At 33.3% G+C, this 17,795-nt stretch overlaps 1 protein-coding gene across 5 annotated transcripts in view; it reads left to right on the top strand.

Moving 5' to 3' along the window:
* VPS13C (vacuolar protein sorting 13 homolog C) overlaps window positions 1-17,795 on the top strand; it is a 182,293-nt gene that overhangs the window by 7,590 nt on the left and 156,908 nt on the right. For 4 of the 5 annotated variants that reach the window (XR_003516050.1, XM_027572703.2, XM_027572705.1 and 1 more), the window contains exons 2-6: window positions 5,077-5,120; window positions 7,768-7,810; window positions 10,561-10,656; window positions 12,036-12,137; window positions 16,368-16,430. Coding sequence is in view for 4 of the 5 variants with exons in the window: in XM_027572703.2 (XP_027428504.1) it covers window positions 5,077-5,120; window positions 7,768-7,810; window positions 10,561-10,656; window positions 12,036-12,137; window positions 16,368-16,430 (348 nt within the window). In the remaining variant the exon portion in view is untranslated. The remainder of the gene's footprint in view (window positions 1-5,076; window positions 5,121-7,767; window positions 7,811-10,560; window positions 10,657-12,035; window positions 12,138-16,367; window positions 16,431-17,795) is intronic. The other variant, XM_027572704.2, reaches the window with a different exon arrangement.

The raw sequence follows: 17,795 nt of genomic DNA, 5'->3' as shown, positions 1-17,795 counted from the left end.
ACCTAGTATGAGGAGAATCAGTAAGGAGTTTATAATCAGGTTGGGGATTTATATAGTTATGTACCATGAGAAAGGTATAGCTAAACTTCTGTGAAAGTTCAGATAGATTATTTCTGACTGGAGGTATTTAACATGAGTACTATCTTTCTTTATTTTGTAGGCTATTGTGTTTTAGAAGCCATTCTTGGATTTAGGCTTGTTCCATATTATGCCAGTACCATTTCATTCGTATTCATAAATGTACTGACTTGGTTGTTTTCTGTAATTTAGCAACCATTTCTTTTTCTATTGTGTTTTTTTGAGATGACTCCAACTCTGCTTACTTTGGCGTCATTTGCTAATTTAATGGATTTACCATCATTTTCATCTTCTGGTTCATTAGTAAAGATTATTGGATAAATTTTGATCCAGGATTTACCCTTTAAGGTACTTCTGAAAATACCCTTTAAGATTAACTTTGGGGCGCCTGGGTGGCTCAGTCGGTTGGGCGTCTGCAATCGACTCTGGTCATGATCCCGGGGTCCTGGGATGGAGTCCCGCTTCTTGCTCCCTGCTCGGTTGGGGATTCTGCGTCTCCCTCTGCCCCTCCCCTTGCTTGTGTGTGTGCTCTCTCTCTTGAAAAAAAATCAATTTTTAAGATTAACTTTGAAACTTTATGTGTGACTCCCTATGTATGCTCATCAAAATGTTTCTAGTTTATTACTGAGAATCACAAGGTGAGAATGAGAAACCTCTTCTGAAACAGACTGCACTTACTGCTTACTCTCATCCTTTAGGCCTCTCGGTCCATCATAAAAGGAAATCACTTCATAAACTTCCTTACTTGTCTATAACCATGGTCTCCACGGAACTTCTCCATGGGATTAGAGACACCAGATCGTGGGATTGGCTTTAGTACCCTCCTTGCTGGCAGTGTTAAGTTTATCTAGTTTATCTATCTCCAGTTATTATTCATTCTTTTTCTTGTTTGTTTTTTTAAGTTTTGACAGAAATATTTACCCTTCCTCCGGATTTTCAGGAACTTTCTGTGGCCTCTGTTCTTAGTCCTGTGATCTGGCTATAGCAATAAAGTTATTTGCTTATATATGGAATTATTATGTTATCTTGAACTAGAAACAAGAGATTAAATATTACCTTTTTCCTTAGTATTCAGTTAAATATAAAATGGTTGATATTTAGGAGGGGGTCTGCTTTATTCTTAGTCTTATAAATTATTTTTTACATAAACAATTTCTGGTATTCTAAGGATATAGATCATTCAATTCCTGCATGTATATCTACAGAAAGGCATGCAGTTTAGTGGAAGAGTACCTGTTAGCACAGTGCCTTACCTAGATAAAGTACTTAGCTACTGGTTGAATGAATGTACTTTTACCCTGGTGTTAATCTGTAATATGCTGCTGTTGCTCCCCTTTTCTTTGTATTAGGGCTAGTGGCTCCTCTTTCAGGGCAAATAACTTATAGAATGTGTCATTCTTAGTTCATTGTTATATTTACTGTTTGTTAGATAGCTTTCACGTTTTTCAGAGAGGAAGTATGCATTTGTTTGCTAGACTCTAAGCAGAAATAAGATTTTTTTTTTAATGTGTCTTGTAAGTAAGGTAGATATTAGATGTAAGAGGAATGTATATAAAATATGTTGAGGTTCTATTGACATTAGAATTTACCTTTGTTTTGTTTTCCGTTCTTATTAAAATTTGTATAATTTTAACATAATATTTGATTTTTTTATAAAAAATTTTTTTAATTTATAAAAATTTTTATAAAAACTAGAAAATACTGAAACATATTAATTAAAAAGATCCTTAATCCTGTTAGCAGGAATCACTATTATCTCTTTGTCTGACTTTCTAAGTATAGTTGTTTAAATCTGTTAGCCGTATTGGTAGTTTTCAGTATTTCACCTTTAAATACCATCTATTTGTTAAAGAATCAAAGTGCCACTGTGCTAGAAATAGTCCACTTTTTATAAGCGCATTCATATTTTTACACACATTATGTTAGTGTCTTAATAATCGTTAAAAAATTACTTCATATCTAATGCAGATTATTTATGAGCACTCTTGGTGACACTTGACCCATGAGTGAGGATCACTGGGTCGAGCAATCCAAATTCATGAGCAAGTTTGCAAGTCTCTTGTATGGGCCTTAGATCTTGTTAAACTAATTTGGATTGCTTCAAATATGTACTGACATTTGTGCAGTTCACTTCTTTTGGCTTGAATCGAGTTCCCAGTTGTAATTATTTGTAATTCATCATCTGATGGAATTAAATCCAGGAATATTTTTCCTTTTTATGTAATTTTTACACATAATACTTGTTAAGGATTTTTTTTTCCAATTCCAGAACACATGTCTGTTTTCCACAGCTGTTTTTATTATCCCTGCATTTGGTCTGTAATATCATCTTGTCAGTTCTACCTGTAAAATAACTTCTTACTCTGACTCTGCCTCTTTGACCCTGAAGTTACTATTTCAGGTTTTAATTTCTCTTTAGTATATATTTTCTTTCTTTCTTTCTTTCTTTCTTTCTTTCTTTCTTTCTTTCTTTCTTTCTTTCTTTCTTTCTTTCTTTCTTTCTCCTTTCTTTCTTGGTTGCTTTTTTTTTTTTTATAGAGAAAGAGCATGCGTGAGCAGGAAGAGGGGCAGAGGGAGAGGGAGGGAGAATCTTAAGCAGACTCCTGGGCAACATGGAGCGACACCTGGTGACATGGGCTTGATCTCAGGACCCTGAGATCATGACATGAGCAGAAATCAAGAGTCAGATGCTTAATGGGCTGAGCCACCCAGACCCCCCTTTCTCTTTAGTGTATTGTAGAAGCTGCTTGACTGCCTATATTCTTTCCATTTCTTCCTATTATAATGCTGATAGTATTTTCTTCCCTTTTGTGAGACTTCTTACCTCCTCTCATTTTTTGCAGCTTTCAACATTTTTGCAGCAGAGTCAGATGCTTAATGGGCTGAGCCACCCAGACCCCCCTTTCTCTTTAGTGTATTGTAGAAGCTGCTTGACGCCTATATTCTTTCCATTTCTTCCTATTATAATGCTGATAGTATTTTCTTCCCTTTTGTGAGACTTCTTACCTCCTCTCATTTTTTGCAGCTTTCAATATTTTAGAAAATTTAAAATATATGTATAGCAAATGAACTTTATTATATGGAAATAACCACTCTGATCATTATGGTGTCAGTCTTCCAGTTGTTTTCTTTGTGTGCATATATACTCTTTAAATTATATCAGATTGGATCAATCTGGGCATTCTTTGCCCTTTTTTAAAAAAACTTAATATTCTGTGAATATTTTCCCACATCTAATTTTTTGCTCTACATTATAGATGTATTATGATTTATGCCTTTTTCTTGGACGTTTAGTTCTTTAGGTTCTCCCTCCCTCCACCCTCCCTCCCTCCTTTCTTTCTATTCATTCTTTCTGCCCTTATAACAAGTACTGCAATATCCTTGTAGCTAAATTGTTTGGACAGATCTGTGGTTATTTCTTAGAAGAGCAGAGTAATGGTTCTATTTGTCATCCCTATTATACGTATTTCATCTCTGTGTTGTGACCAGTCTGAACTTTTCATGCTAAAAGCTCTGTTAGTCTGGCTCCTGCCAACCTTTCTGACTTTATCTCCTATCCTTTTCTCACACCCTTTAGCTACACTAAACCACATGTTGTTTCTAAAATGTGTTTTACTCACGCACGTGTGTTTGCCCTCTTTTCTTATCCACCTGGTAAATATTTCTTTGGCCTTCTAGCCTACACTTTGGTGGGAAGTTCTTGATCTCCGTAGGCAGTTAAGTGTCTCCTTCTTTGCATCTGTGCACTCGTCTCCTGGAATGCCACTAGAATATTTCCAAAATTTCAGAAATTTGGTCTCCTTTGCTAGGCTGGAAGCTCTGTAATAGCAGGGATGTTGTTCTTATCATTTCTCTTTTCAGCATCTAACTCATAGTAGGGGCTTTTTGTTTGAAAAAAATCTGAGATCTGGGGAAAAGTACATCCTAACAATGGCATAATAGAATTAAATATTCTTTTTAATTCATTCCAAAATACTGTGAGGGAAAAATTACTTGATTGAAAAGTATTTATGGATAGAATAGAAAGTATAGTATTTTTAAAAATATAAATGTGTCGTCGTAAATATATAACTGAATAACTCAATCCTTGCATTTAATATTGAAATGGTAGTTTTATTAACCTTTAGAGAATTTAAGTGAAATGGAAACTTTTTCTTTTGGTTAGGTTTTTATGTAAGCAAGAATATTTAAGTATAATGTATCAACAAATATAAGTACAGTGTTTAAAACTGGAGTCATGTAATAGTATCATGATGGCTTTAAATAGATTTAAGAAGGATTGGACTAGTTAACATTAGAACCATAGGGGCACCTGGCTGGCTCAGTTGGTAGAGCATGTGACTCTTGATCCTGGGGTCATGAGTTCGAGCCCCACATTGGGGTGTAGAGTTTACTTTAAAAAAAAGTAACTTTAGAACCATAAATAATAATCATTGGAAAGGTAGCATGTTTGGAGTTTCGAAAGACCAACATTATATTCCTGTAGAAAATGTTCATTGATACCTTAATTAAGGAGAGAATCCTGGGTTGCAATATAATTGATCTGTTCTAATAGTCATCTTTCTCTGTTTTTTTTTTTTTGAGGTTTTTAGCTTAATCATTCAAAATGATAGATATTTTCTTTTGTTCTAGAGTTCTTTAGTCTGAGAGTCTCCAAATTCTTATTCATTGTCTACTTGAATGTTAGCCAGTTTAAGTATTTTATAATTTCTTTTGTATTGGGCTAACCTATATATGTGTGTGTGTGTGTGTGTGTGTGTGTGTGTGTGTGTGTGTGTGTGTGTGTGTGTGTGTGTATAGATATATACACACATATACACTATCGCTTACATATATAGCACCTCTTTGTGTTAGTAGCTGCTTAATTTCTTGAAGTTTGCTTTGCTTACCTATTGTCTTCTTAGCACTTAGCATAATGTCATAGTGTTTGGTACTGCATTATGACAGGTTACACTAGTTGGTGTTTTAACTTCATATTTTTCCTCATTTTTTTTAAAGGTAATGTGGCTTTAGATAACCTACAGATAAAAGAAAATGCTCTGGTAAGTTTTCAAACTATGTTGATTACTCAGTTAATTTGGTAAGCTCTCAGAAATTCTTGGTTACTTGGTATCTGGTACCAGGTACCAGATAGTGTTTGAGTCACTTGGAGAAGGATTACTTGTTGAACTGTTTGCTATAGGAAAATCTGAGATTAAAAATTTAGATTTTTTTTTCCCTGTTGATCAAAATGGTATTTCTTAGAAAGTGGAATGTTTTTCCTTGACTTAATTTGACTGAATAGCTTTGTAGTAGACATTTGTCTTACTTTAAATAATTTTCTCCAGAATTATCTTTACATACTTTTTGGTAGATAAGAATTTGATTTTAACAATTTATCAAATGAATAATTGTATTTTGGAAATACCTTGACAGTCCAGCCTTATAATATTATGGTAATATTAACAGGTCAAGTAGATTTTTTTGGATTCTCATGCTCCATCCCCTACTTCCCCTCCCTCCCTGTTAGGCTTTAGCCTATTGGACTTAATTTGATTTTATGAAGTCACTTACAAATGAATTTATTCTTTTTTTTTTAGATTTTATTTATTTATTTTAGAGAGAGAGAGAGAGAGTGAGCGAGAGTGCACGCATGTGAGGAGTGGGAGGAGCAGAGGTAGAGGGAGAAGGTGAATCCCAAGCAGACTGTGTGCTGAGCATGGAGCCTGATAGTCTCAGAACCCTGAGACCATGACCTGAGCCAAAATCAAGAGTCAGACTCTTAACTCACTGAGCCACGCAGGTGCCTTAGAATGAGTTTATTCTTTAATTAATAGGTCAGATTTCTAAAAGCTACAGTATGTTTTATAATCCTAGCATTGACTTCTGGTTGGATTTCTACATGATGATGAACTGTGTAATTAAGGAGAGTCTTAAACCCAAAGTGCTCACATGATTGGTCTCATGGAAGCCAGTTTTGGATATGGAAGATCCCCAGAATAGAACTTTGTCATGAGGAATAACAGGTGATTTTGTTCTACTCAAAACAACTTGGCAGGCATGGTGGAAAGGGCATGGATCTTGGAGTGAGGCAGACCTGGGTTTCAGTGCTAGCTCTGCCCTTTTCTAGCTATGTGACTTTTGGCAAGTTTCTTAGTTTCTGTGAGCATCAGTTTAATCGTTTTTAAATTGGAATTAATAATACAAAATAATATAGCATGTCTGTGCTTTTGTGGCTTGAATAAGATTAAAAGTAGAGCCTGACAAGTAGTGGGTCCTCAAAATATTTAAATTTTCTTTCCCTTCCTTTGTTTATATAGGATGCTACAACTTTTTAAATTTTACCCCAAAATTTAGAACTTAAGACTCTTTTGCTGGAGATTGGAGTAAGGGTTATTTTTTCCCTTTTTAGGAAAATATTTTGAAGGAAAGAAGTATAAATAGAATTACGGTGGGAGGTTATATATCTAACATACTTAAGAGACAAATTGAACTCTGTGTTGGCCTAGTTTGAATTTGGGTTATAGTTAAATATAATAAATCATTTTGTAATTAACATTCTCCATTAATTCAAACTAACCTCCTTTCCCCGATTAAATTAGATTGGTGAGGTTTTACTTTGAATATGGGTTCTTTACATTTATTTTTTGTGAAAAATCATTTCATGAGGATCAAAGTGAGCATGAGCCCAAACTTTTTGAAGTGTATAGTTTAGAGTTTGTATATCCTGCATAACATAAAATATAATATGAATGCCCTTGAATGCATCCCCCCCTCCCGCGCTTGCCACTGCTACCTTGCGTATAGAGCTGCTCTCTTACCACCAGAGAGGAATTTTGTTTTTTGGTCTACGAAAAGATCAGTATTATGTTTAATTCCTGTTCACCTAGAATGCTTGAGTGATCAGATGATTGGGTAAATTGATTACTTTAGTTAATTGTTACCTGAAGTACTATATTTCAGTCACCACGTTGATAGTATTAGTATGTACTAAGGTACATCTAACAAAAAAGGCCATTCTGATTGGTTTAATTTTTAATAATGCTAAAAACTCAAGTGATCATTGTGAATATCAGTTATTGTTTAGTACTCTGTGAATAAAAAAGCTATTTGTACTTTCTAGTGGTTTGGAATCCAAATTAGTGAAAGTTCATTTTTATTAATGATTGGTACCTGTCAGTAGTAACTTAATCTAAAGTAAATGCTAATTTGGTAAATAATAAGTGGAGACTCTCCCTTTCCTTTTAAAATTCTTTTGTTTATTTACCAAGTGTTTTATTTGAGTGAAAATAGTTGTTCAGTTATTGTTTTCAACTAATTTTTGTGAAAGGACTCTTCCTTTTCCTATTCTAGTATTTTAGATAAGCAGTGTTCATCATTATTTTAAAAGTTCATGGCATTTCCATCTGTCTTGGTTTGGTTTATTAAAACAATATTCAGTTTATCCAATTACTTTCTTTAGCTACAAACTCTTTTCCTATCATTCCTATTTATAGTTTTGTTTCTCTTGTGAATTCTTTCCCCAAAGTCAAATTTAAGTCCATAGAAACTTTTTTTTTTTTTCAGGATGCCCTGAGTTACTCAGATACAGAAAATTTGTTTCATGTTTTTCCTTCAAGATGATTGTGTATTTAAATGATGATATAAAGGTGATTTTGGGGGAGCTTAATAATTTAAGATGTCTTTTAAATTTTTTTCTTTCTTTCGAAGAGTGAGTTGGATGTTCCTTTTAAAGTCAAAGCTGGCCAAATTGGTAAGTACTCTTCACTTGAATTATTCTTAATCCTTTTAGTTTTTTATTTTTCCAATGTTATTTAGTCTAAAAGATTTTTTAGCTTGAACAAAAATGTGAGAGGTTTTGGCTTATGTTGGTTAGAGCTTTTGGAACTCTGGGCCTAATATATGTTGTATGTAATACATAAATACTTCAAACTTTCTGATGAAAGGGTAGAAAATTACCCTCTAAAATGGAAGGATGTTTGAACTGCAATGATACTTTTTAGGCTTTGGTTTTACTACATAAAATATATCTTGATTTTCAAAATTGATATCTAAGTTCTGTATGCTTTTTCTTTATATGTGAAAGTAGTATAATTTAATTTGCAAAGCTCTAGTGAATAAAATTTAAGTGTAGCTTATTTCCCTCATGTTTTGTTCAATCATTTCACTTGCTATATTATGCAGCAGCGTGGTATAGAGGATATGTCTTGGTAAGTAGAAAGTCTTTGCAGCTAAACTCTAACACTAAGATCATCCATAGCTAAACCTTCATCTTTGTTGAAGAAATTTTTTAATAGAATGTTAACCTGTGAAGTCCTCTCAGCTGCTCCATATTACCTGATTTTTACTTTTTTAAAATGTAATTTACAGCCCTGGACAATTTGCTGTTACTTTAGAATTTTCACTTATGCCACCATCATTCCTTCCACTTCCATCACCCTGCTACTTCACCACGTGGCTTTCCTGCTTCATTTATTTTGTATTCAAGGAAGGCGTTGTCTTTCACTGTTCTAGCATCCCTTAGTGATTACTTGAAAACTTCTGTTTGAGTCTACTTTATACCACCTATACGTGTAAAGTAACGTTTTTATGTTTCTGTCTCTTGAAACAGGAGACACTCCCTTAGATTGAAAGCATCCCTAGGGCATGCATTATCTTTTTTGTTTGTCTGTGATACAAAGCCTTATGCTGTGTGAAGTGGTGATATTTAGCTGTGGTGATATCTAGAAGTGTTGTGGTCCTGCATGCTTAATTGAAATCCTAGAGTAAAGTTAAAGCCATTCATTCATCCTTTTACATTTGAGATATTTATGCATACATTGTTATGTGTGAGACGACGTAGGTAGCTGTGGGAGAGGCAAGGATGAATATATGTTTGTCTTCAGAGAAGTTAGATCCAATTTTAGGACATAGTATTAAAATTGAGTTTCTAGGGTACTGGATGAGTCATATTTAACTAAAGAACTTTTACATTATTCATTATGTTATTAGAACTAGGTTTATATTTTAGAAAAGGTTTGCTAATGTTTCAGAATTTGTTCTTTTTTCTTTTAAAGTATTATAAGAATTTAATGACTCCCTTCAGGGTTACTCACTGACCCTTTACATATAAGGATGAAAAGCATATTGTTTAAAATATTTATCCCTTTTTTGGTTTATGGAGCATTTATATTAGTTAAATTTCTCTTAGGTTAAGATATTACACCTAACCTGTAAAGTCAGTGTGGCTAAGTAAGCTCAAGAATGTTTTGGTTTTCTAAGAGCTAGACATATTTGTGGGTGCTTCTTGGTTATCCTTTTACTTAAAGATTTAAAAATTACCTATTCTATAAATGGGAGGCAGTGATATAACTAACTTAATTCCAGTGGAATTCAGGATAATGAAGGATGGGAGGATAATGAATTAGGGTAAATGGAGAGAAGAAAAGGTATAAGGGACAGACAATCCCTTTTTTGGTATGCTACAGTTAAAGGGGCATTTCCGACTTTTTCAGTCTCATACCATAAAGGCAATCAAATCAACTTTTTTTTTTTTAAGATTTTATTATTAGAGAGAGAGAGACAGTGTGCATGTGAGCAGGGGGAGGGGCAAAAGGAGGTAGGGGAGAGAGAATCTTGAGCAGACTCCATGCCCAGCATGGAGCCTATTGCAGAGCTTGATCTCGGGACTCGGAGATCATGACCTGAGTGGAAATCAGGAGTTAGATATTCAACGGACTGAGCCACCAGGCACCTCTCAAATCAACTTTTTAGGAGTTTATGAGTTAGCTACATATGTAACAGTATCTGTTATAAATATAGGTGGTTCTCACTATAAGGTCATTAGACTTAGAAATGGCATTACCTCTAGACTCCCCTGACGTGGGAGCTATTTTGGAAACTCAACAGGTTGATAAACAGAAGAAGAGTAAAATTTAAATGGAGAAATAATTTGCGATTTTAACCCTGGGAATAGATTCCCAGGTAAAACTAGTTTACCTACATAAGCCATGCTGGTGAATCAGAATATGCTCTCTTACATTGCGTTATTTTATTTCCTCTTCTGCTTATTATGCTGTTAAACAGTTCTTTGAACTTTGGGCATTTTTATTTAAAGGTGCCAGTGATTCTGGTGATATAAGTAGTTGAGTCACTCTGGCATCCACACTGATGACTTAGGTAGACTTATGTAATTTATTTAAGTTCTCTGGAAATAAGTTTACTATTTTCAAAATTGAAATGATAGCTTATATCATTATATATGTTGGGAATATCAAATGAAGTGATATCAGAAAGTTGGAAAAGTATAAAGCACAGTATGAATAGTTACTTCTAATAGTAATTAATATGGAAGAGATCTTTGCAAACTTCAGTGTTGGGAGTTTTTTCATTTTTTTCTGAGTGATATACATACCATATGTGTGAAGGGTTTTGTTATACTTTTTCTCTAAATGGAAAGTGGGAAATGTGTATCTTCTGGAGCAGCCCAAATAAGAATTAAAGGTTGAAATTATATTTCTTTAGATAAATTAACTTTGAAGATTCCTTGGAAGAACCTTTATGGAGAAGCAGTTATTGCGACCCTAGAGGGACTATACCTGCTCGTTGTCCCTGGAGCAAGTATGTTGTTTTAGGTTATAACCATTCAGCAACAGCATAGTGAAATTAAGTTGTTACCTTGGTTAAATATTTTAATATGTTTAATAAAATAGAAGATACTTTAAATAAACTAATCATATACATGCACAAATATAGATACTTTTTTACCTATATACACATATATATTGCCACAATTGTACGTAAAATATTTTTATGATGTTGGAAAGAATAATTCCAACCATTTGTTAAATTTATTCTCTTCTCTGTGAATAATTATTTTGCAACTAAGTCTTCATTTTAAGTTTGAGATGCATTAAATAATTTACTTTTGGAGAATGAAATGAAGTAAGTTTAAAAAGTGCTAATCTACTGATGTGCTAATCTACAGATTTAAAGTGTGGAAATTTTTTTTTTCTCTATTTTGTTGCTTCTGATTTTGAGAGTATGTGCATTCAAAAATGTGTGTGAAATAGTAAATGAAAGTGTTTTAATTTTTAATGAATGTTGTATGTAAAGCAGTAGTGTTTATTTAGGCAATATATTTTATTATAACCGGTTTTTCAGTTATAAGAACAATATAATGTTAAGAAAAGTTTGGATATTTTAGGGAAGAATTACTTGTTTTCCCAACTATAAAGCAAACAAAACTTCTATTTTTATATTTTGCTTTTCATTCTTTACTGTATACATATTTGATTTGATACAGCATTTGTCACATTATATGGATCTGTTTTTTTACTTAATGTATATATTTTTGATATGTGATAGTGGTAATTTTGAAAGGCTGTGAGCTGCCTACTCTTTTGGACTCTTAGATTGAACATTATAAACACCTCATTCTTATAGATATCTTTTTTTGTTCTTTTGTGTTATTTCCTTAGGATACGTTATCAAAAATGAGATTTCTAGATAAAAAGGAAATATATATTTTCTGATTGTTGATACATATTCTTAAATTACTTTCTGAAAGTCTTTTTATTAATCTATATTGATACCAGCTAGTACTGGATGTTACATATTTTTTATAGTTACTCAAAATTTTACCCTTCAGACAAAATAACTGGAAATTATCTGTTATATTTTCTGCCTTCCTTCTGTTTCTCCCTTTCGCCTTTCTGCTCACTCTCTCCCCCTCTTAACCTTTTTCCTTTCTTCCTCTCTTGCTTTAATTCCTTTCTTTCGTTCCTTTCTGTTTTGATAAAAGCTTTGTAAGTAAATAGGAATCATTTATTTATGTTTAAACTTTTTGTAAAACTAATTTAAGAATGCAGCTCTTTTGAGTTACAAAAAAATGGCTTATAAGACTTACAGTATAAACACACAATCATCATGAGGTTGAACTTTTCTTCTTTATTTAATAATTGCATTTCCTAGTGTGTGAGCTCACTATATATTCTTAGGTATTAAATATGATGCTGAAAAAGAAGAAAAATCCTTGCAAGATACTAAACAGAAAGAGCTATCCCGAATTGAAGAAGCCCTCCAAAAAGCAGCGGAGAAAGGTACAATATATTTATGTTTTACACATGATCTTAGCCAAAAGACCAAGAAGTGATACAATATGTTTATGTTTTAGATAAACTTACGTATAGCTGTATTTTAGATATATTTAATGCACTGTAGAGAGGAGGCTTTCATAAGCCTCCGTAAGTTGTAGTTCCAAAGAAAGAATATTCTTTTAAAATCATATCTCAAAATATTGAGATATGCAGTTTAAGAATCTGTATTTTTATGAAAACAGTATTCTTTTTTCTATTACTTTTGTGTGCTAAATAAAGCAAGATGAAAATGGTTTTGTTTTATGACAATTCAGTGTGATTATTTACTTTTATTCACTTTTGGTTAATTAGTATATGTGGAAATAATACCATAAAATGAGGAGGAAGACTTGGAGAGCACTAGAATTTCATTTCTTTCTTGATACAGGTCAGATTAAGCATATTTTTTAACACACTGTATTTATTTATTTATTTTTTAAAGATTTTATTTATTTATTAGAGCGAGCGAGAGCAGGAACACAAGCAGGGGGAGTGGGAGGAGAAGCAGGCTTCCCGCTGAGCAGGGAGCCTGATGCGGGGCTCGATCCCAGGACGCTGGGACCATGACCTGAGCTGAAGGCAGACGCTTAACGACTGAGCCACCCAGGCGCCCCAGCACAGTGTATTTAATGATACATATTCATCAGTAGGCATATTGACATATAATTAGATAAACTGATACATACAATAAAATGTATCATATGTATAATATAGCATAATTATACACATATAATTTATTATGTACATATAAAATTAAGTTATATTTTTCCTTTTCAGAAACCCCAAATTCCTCTTTTTTTTATTTTTGGATGGAAATAACTGATTATTTAAAAATATTTTCGTGTTAACAGTGAACTGTAAGAAAAAGCATGTATAGTCTCTCCTAGTAGTTTACAGCTTAATTGGCAAATGATAACATGCTATACGTTTTATATTGAGTACCTATGAAATTTTGACTCCTGGGTCTTTAATGCTTAGGAAATTTATATGTTTAGGCCTGGCAGAGAGGCTCTTAAGGATGACTTGATATATTTATAAGAGCTGAACATCTGTGGCACTAAGTTTGTGTAACTAGGACTATTAGGCTTGTATAATATATGATAATTACATTGTAGCTTCGTGGATGATAAAATTTAGGTTTTGCTGGGATAGAACTAAAATTCAGAAAGTGATACTCAGTTTTAACATTATTATCTTAGATTTTTCAGAAAAATGTTTTGAGTATAAAAGAGATGAATTCTGGGTGCCTGGCTGGCTCAGTTGGTAGAACATGTGACTCTTGATCTTGGAGTTGTGGATTCAAGCCCCATGTTGGATGTAGAGATTACTTAAAAATAATATCTTAAAAAAATAAAAGAAATGAATTGGGATATATGGGATAATTGGGATATATGTTGATTTTTTTTAATTGCAATAAATTTAATTATCTTGACTGCATATAATTATTTTTCTAGTTTCTATGAATATCGGTCACATTTTCATGTATTATTATTCATATGAATGATAAAAGACACCCTGGTCTTTAGATGCTTTGCATTTCATCATTATTAATAATTATTACTTAATACCATACTTTATTTTTGAGGCTTATTTTTTTCCCAATTATTTCTTGGTTTTAAAAGCACAAAGGTACCATGGCACATGTATAGAAACTCAGAGAAGGAGAGAAAGTGATTCAGGCCCAAGCAGCAGATGATAAAATTGAAAACAAAATCATCATGCTAATCTGCTTTAAAAAAGTATTTTTACTTAATTTGTTTCATTTGGTAAAATACAGTGCTGCCCACAATCGTGGGAAAAAATAAAATTGAAATATAAATGAGTTCATTTCTAAACAGTTTGCTCAACTGTAAAAATAAACTTCTTGATGTTTTTCTTCTTTTATCTTATTGTAGTGAGTTTATTTTCCTGGAAAGGCTATTATAAAGTAAAGGGAAAGATGAAATTCCTAGTGAGGCCAAAGATTCCCAAATCCTATATATTTTGTATTTATCTAAGTGATATATACACACATTTTAAAATCAAATAGCTTTGCCAAAAAGACTTCTGATGAAACATGCCAGTCTCCTGTTCCACTCTTCTTTACCCTTTAGACCCATTCCTTGAAGGGAACCATGGTTTTAGATATATTAATGTTCTGTCATTATCTAATCTATTAGTGTAAGGTATTATCTAGGATTTCCTGTTATGGTAGTCAAGGAGTTTACTTCTCTTACCATCTCTTTTCACTCTAAATTCCCCTCTCTCTCCTCATAATATGGTTATATCATAATTTTTGGCCAATTACTAGTCAAGATTTACATTACTATGACAGTGTAATTGTTCACTGTGTAGGTCAAGTGTACTACATTATATTGCCTTTCTTATGCAACCTTTTGTTTTTCTTGAATTTGTAAATGCTTCTTTTTCATTTGCTTTGTTTTCTGTGTAAATTTACCCTTAATTCTTTTCCATTGCTATGTGAAATCTGTTAAATGACTATCAGTGTTACTTTCCAATTGCCCCTATCCACCTATTGGTCCCCTCCCTGGACCCATTTTTCTTTTGGAGATCGACCATTGAAATGGTTGTTTTTTCAGTCCGGCTGCACAGTTGTCATCCTAGGATTGGTCTTCATCCCTCTTCTGTGTTAAATTCACTGGTTTCTGGGTCCTTTGCCTTTTGTTCTTTGTTACTTTGCTTTGCTAAAGCCTATCTAGTAGCTTTTAAGAAAGGATACATTGGATATGATTGTTAAAATCCTTTCAAGTCTGAAAGTCTTTGTTTACTTAAGCACTTGTTTTATTTGGCTGGAGATAGAATGCCAGGTTTAAAATTAGATTTTTGAAGGCAGTATTGCTTAGTTACCAGGTACTTTTGAGAAGTCTGATGCCAATCTGCTCAACACATTGTTGGAAACATAAAAATCAGAAAACCTGTGAATCCTGCTGTCAAAAACCTTACATTTTAGAGGAGAAATAAGAAATGTACATAATCAATCTTAAACAGGAAAAAGTGTTGAGTCTCATCAAAGTGGTACACATAAGAGTGGTAAGGGAGTGAACATACATTAAGCCAAAGAGATCAGGGCAGACACTATGAAGATAAATATTTCAGCTATGTCTAAAAGATGACTTTGCAGAAAAGGAGAGAGGGTCTTCTAGGTAGAGGGGACAGTAAAGAGAGGGAAGTATAGAACAGGTACAGGGAATAGCTAAGAATTTGGGAGTTTGATGGAATGTAATTAGATGTAGGTTGAAAAGCTGAGTTTAGGTCAATTTTAAGAGATTTGAATGCCATGATGGTGATAATGGTGATTGTTATGACAATGATAGCAGCTAACATTTATTGAGCATTTATTATTTGTCAGTCACTCTTCAAAATGCTTCAGATATATTGACTCATTTAATAGTCATAATTCTATGATATAAGGCTATTATTGTTCCCATTTTACAGTTGAGAAAGCTGCAAGTTAAATAACTTGTCCTAAGTCACACAGCTAGAAAATGATAGAGCTATAATTTGAACCTACTCTGGCTCTATCTAGATCCTATATTTTTAGTTCTGTTATAGTGGACTTTCATCTGTAACCAGTGAGAGAGTCAATAGTAAGTTTTCTTTTTTCTTTCTTTAAAAATCCAGGAGTGATGTCATCAAAGCTGTGTTTTCGGAAGGTTAAACTTACCTTCGTGTCTGGGTGGTATGTGAGGAGGGAAATGGAGGACAGTGCTATGTAGCCATCACTAACAAGAATGGATAGAAAGGATTCAGAAAGTGTATCTAAAGGGAACAGATCAGACTAAAGCTAACTCTGAAGTTAGTGTAAATATCACAGCAATATTTCATTCTGCAAATGGGCAAAACAGTGGGCAAAAAGAGAACCAAAATAGCGGACTTTTGCTCTTTTTGAAAATTTCAAATAATTCGTTGAGACATTAGCCATAATTGATATTTGTCCGCCTTGCTTAATTTGAAATTATTAATTGTTATAATTTTAATTACTCGAAAATTTTGTTATAATATTATGATAATAAAGTTTGTATGTTGAACTAATGGAAATAGTTCCCTAGAAATAGATTGTTCTGGTGTCGCCACATTTTACTTGTCTGTTACATGATTTCTAAATCTTTGAATTAAGTTTAGACATGTTTTACATGTGAAATTAAGGTCTCTTAAATGCTTTGCATTCTGGTTATTGCTGCCATGCGGATGCAGGCGCACATTCAGGGGAGTTCATATATGGCTTGGAAAGCTTTGTTTACAAGGACATCAAGCCTGGTGGGTATGCATGGTTCATTATATTTAGCTATATAAAAATTATATTCTTATCCACTTTTGAGCTTTTAATGGAGCCCATTTGATGATATGCCATTTTTTTTAGAAAATATGGAAATGTAATTCATGTTTTTCTCTTTTACCATTATTTCTGTTTCCCAACCTTCTGTAGCCATTTGTGCATTCACTGTAATATTTAGTGTCTTCTTGTGGAAAGCACTGTGCTGGATGCTGAATGTTCATGGGGTGAAGCAAATATGATCTACTGCCCTTGTGAAGCTTACAGTTTGATATATAGATAACTTTCAAATCTAGACTATCTTTTTTTTTAAGTTTTTTTTTTTTTATTTATTTGACAGAGAGAGAGACAGTGAGAGAGGGAACACAAGCAGGGGGAGTGGGAGAGGGAGAAGCAGGCTTCCTGCCTAGCAGGGAGCCCGATGCGGGGTTCGATCCCAGGACCCTGATATCATGACCTGAGCCGAAGGCAGTCGCTTAACCAACTGAGCCACCCAGGCACCCCATCTAGACTATCTTTCTGACTTTGGTTCTATAGTGTAGTAGTTTCTCCATTAGTCAATTCCTTTCTATAGCAGTGGTTTTCACACTTGTAAAAAGCAGTAAAATGGAACCTTTTTTTAGTGAGTGAGACTTTATTTAGAGCCTTGATAAGAAGTGTTCCTTTGGGGTTCTTCATATCCTTCCTGATTTGCTTTATCTCTGTAGGAGCTCCAGAGGCACATGTAGACTATTGTCTTATACAGCGTATTGAAATATGAGGCTTCACAAAAGGCAGATTTGAAGGCTGACTGCTTTAGGATTTGTAATAGGATTTTTTTTATATGGTAGGGAATTTAATACATACAAGTACATTAAAATAATAATTCTGATATTATATAAAATAATTTGATGTATTTGATTATATTTTCCATAACTTTATAGGAGTTTATTATATTAACTTAGTCACACTTAAAATTTGTTTTGATTAAGTGGCAAGTGGGGTCTGTACTAGAAACGTAAACAATAAGCATTATGTTAGAATTACTTCTGCAACTAGAAGCTTCTTTAATATTTAGGTTCATTTGACAAATGGAAGAAGAATTTGCATGGCAAATTTCACAGCAATGAGTGAAATTACCCTGAAAGGCGTTTCTCTTTTAATAAAATCTGCCCCTTTAGCAAGTGTAACTGACTATGTTAATTTGTCTTACAATTATTATTTAATATAAAAAATAGTCTGGAAATACTCATGGCTCAATGTTTAATTTTGTTATAATTAGACCAACTTTCTGCAGTCTGCCAGGGCAGTATTTTCTGATATTCCAAGGAGTAATCTGCCTCCAAGGTACAAATGAATTCCAGTGGCCC

The sequence above is a fragment of the Zalophus californianus genome, chromosome 6, assembly GCF_009762305.2.
Source record: "Zalophus californianus isolate mZalCal1 chromosome 6, mZalCal1.pri.v2, whole genome shotgun sequence".
Taxonomy (NCBI): domain Eukaryota; kingdom Metazoa; phylum Chordata; class Mammalia; order Carnivora; family Otariidae; genus Zalophus; species Zalophus californianus.
The sequence above is the reverse complement of the archived record's forward strand: the minus strand, read 5'-3'. Positions and strand labels throughout refer to the sequence as shown.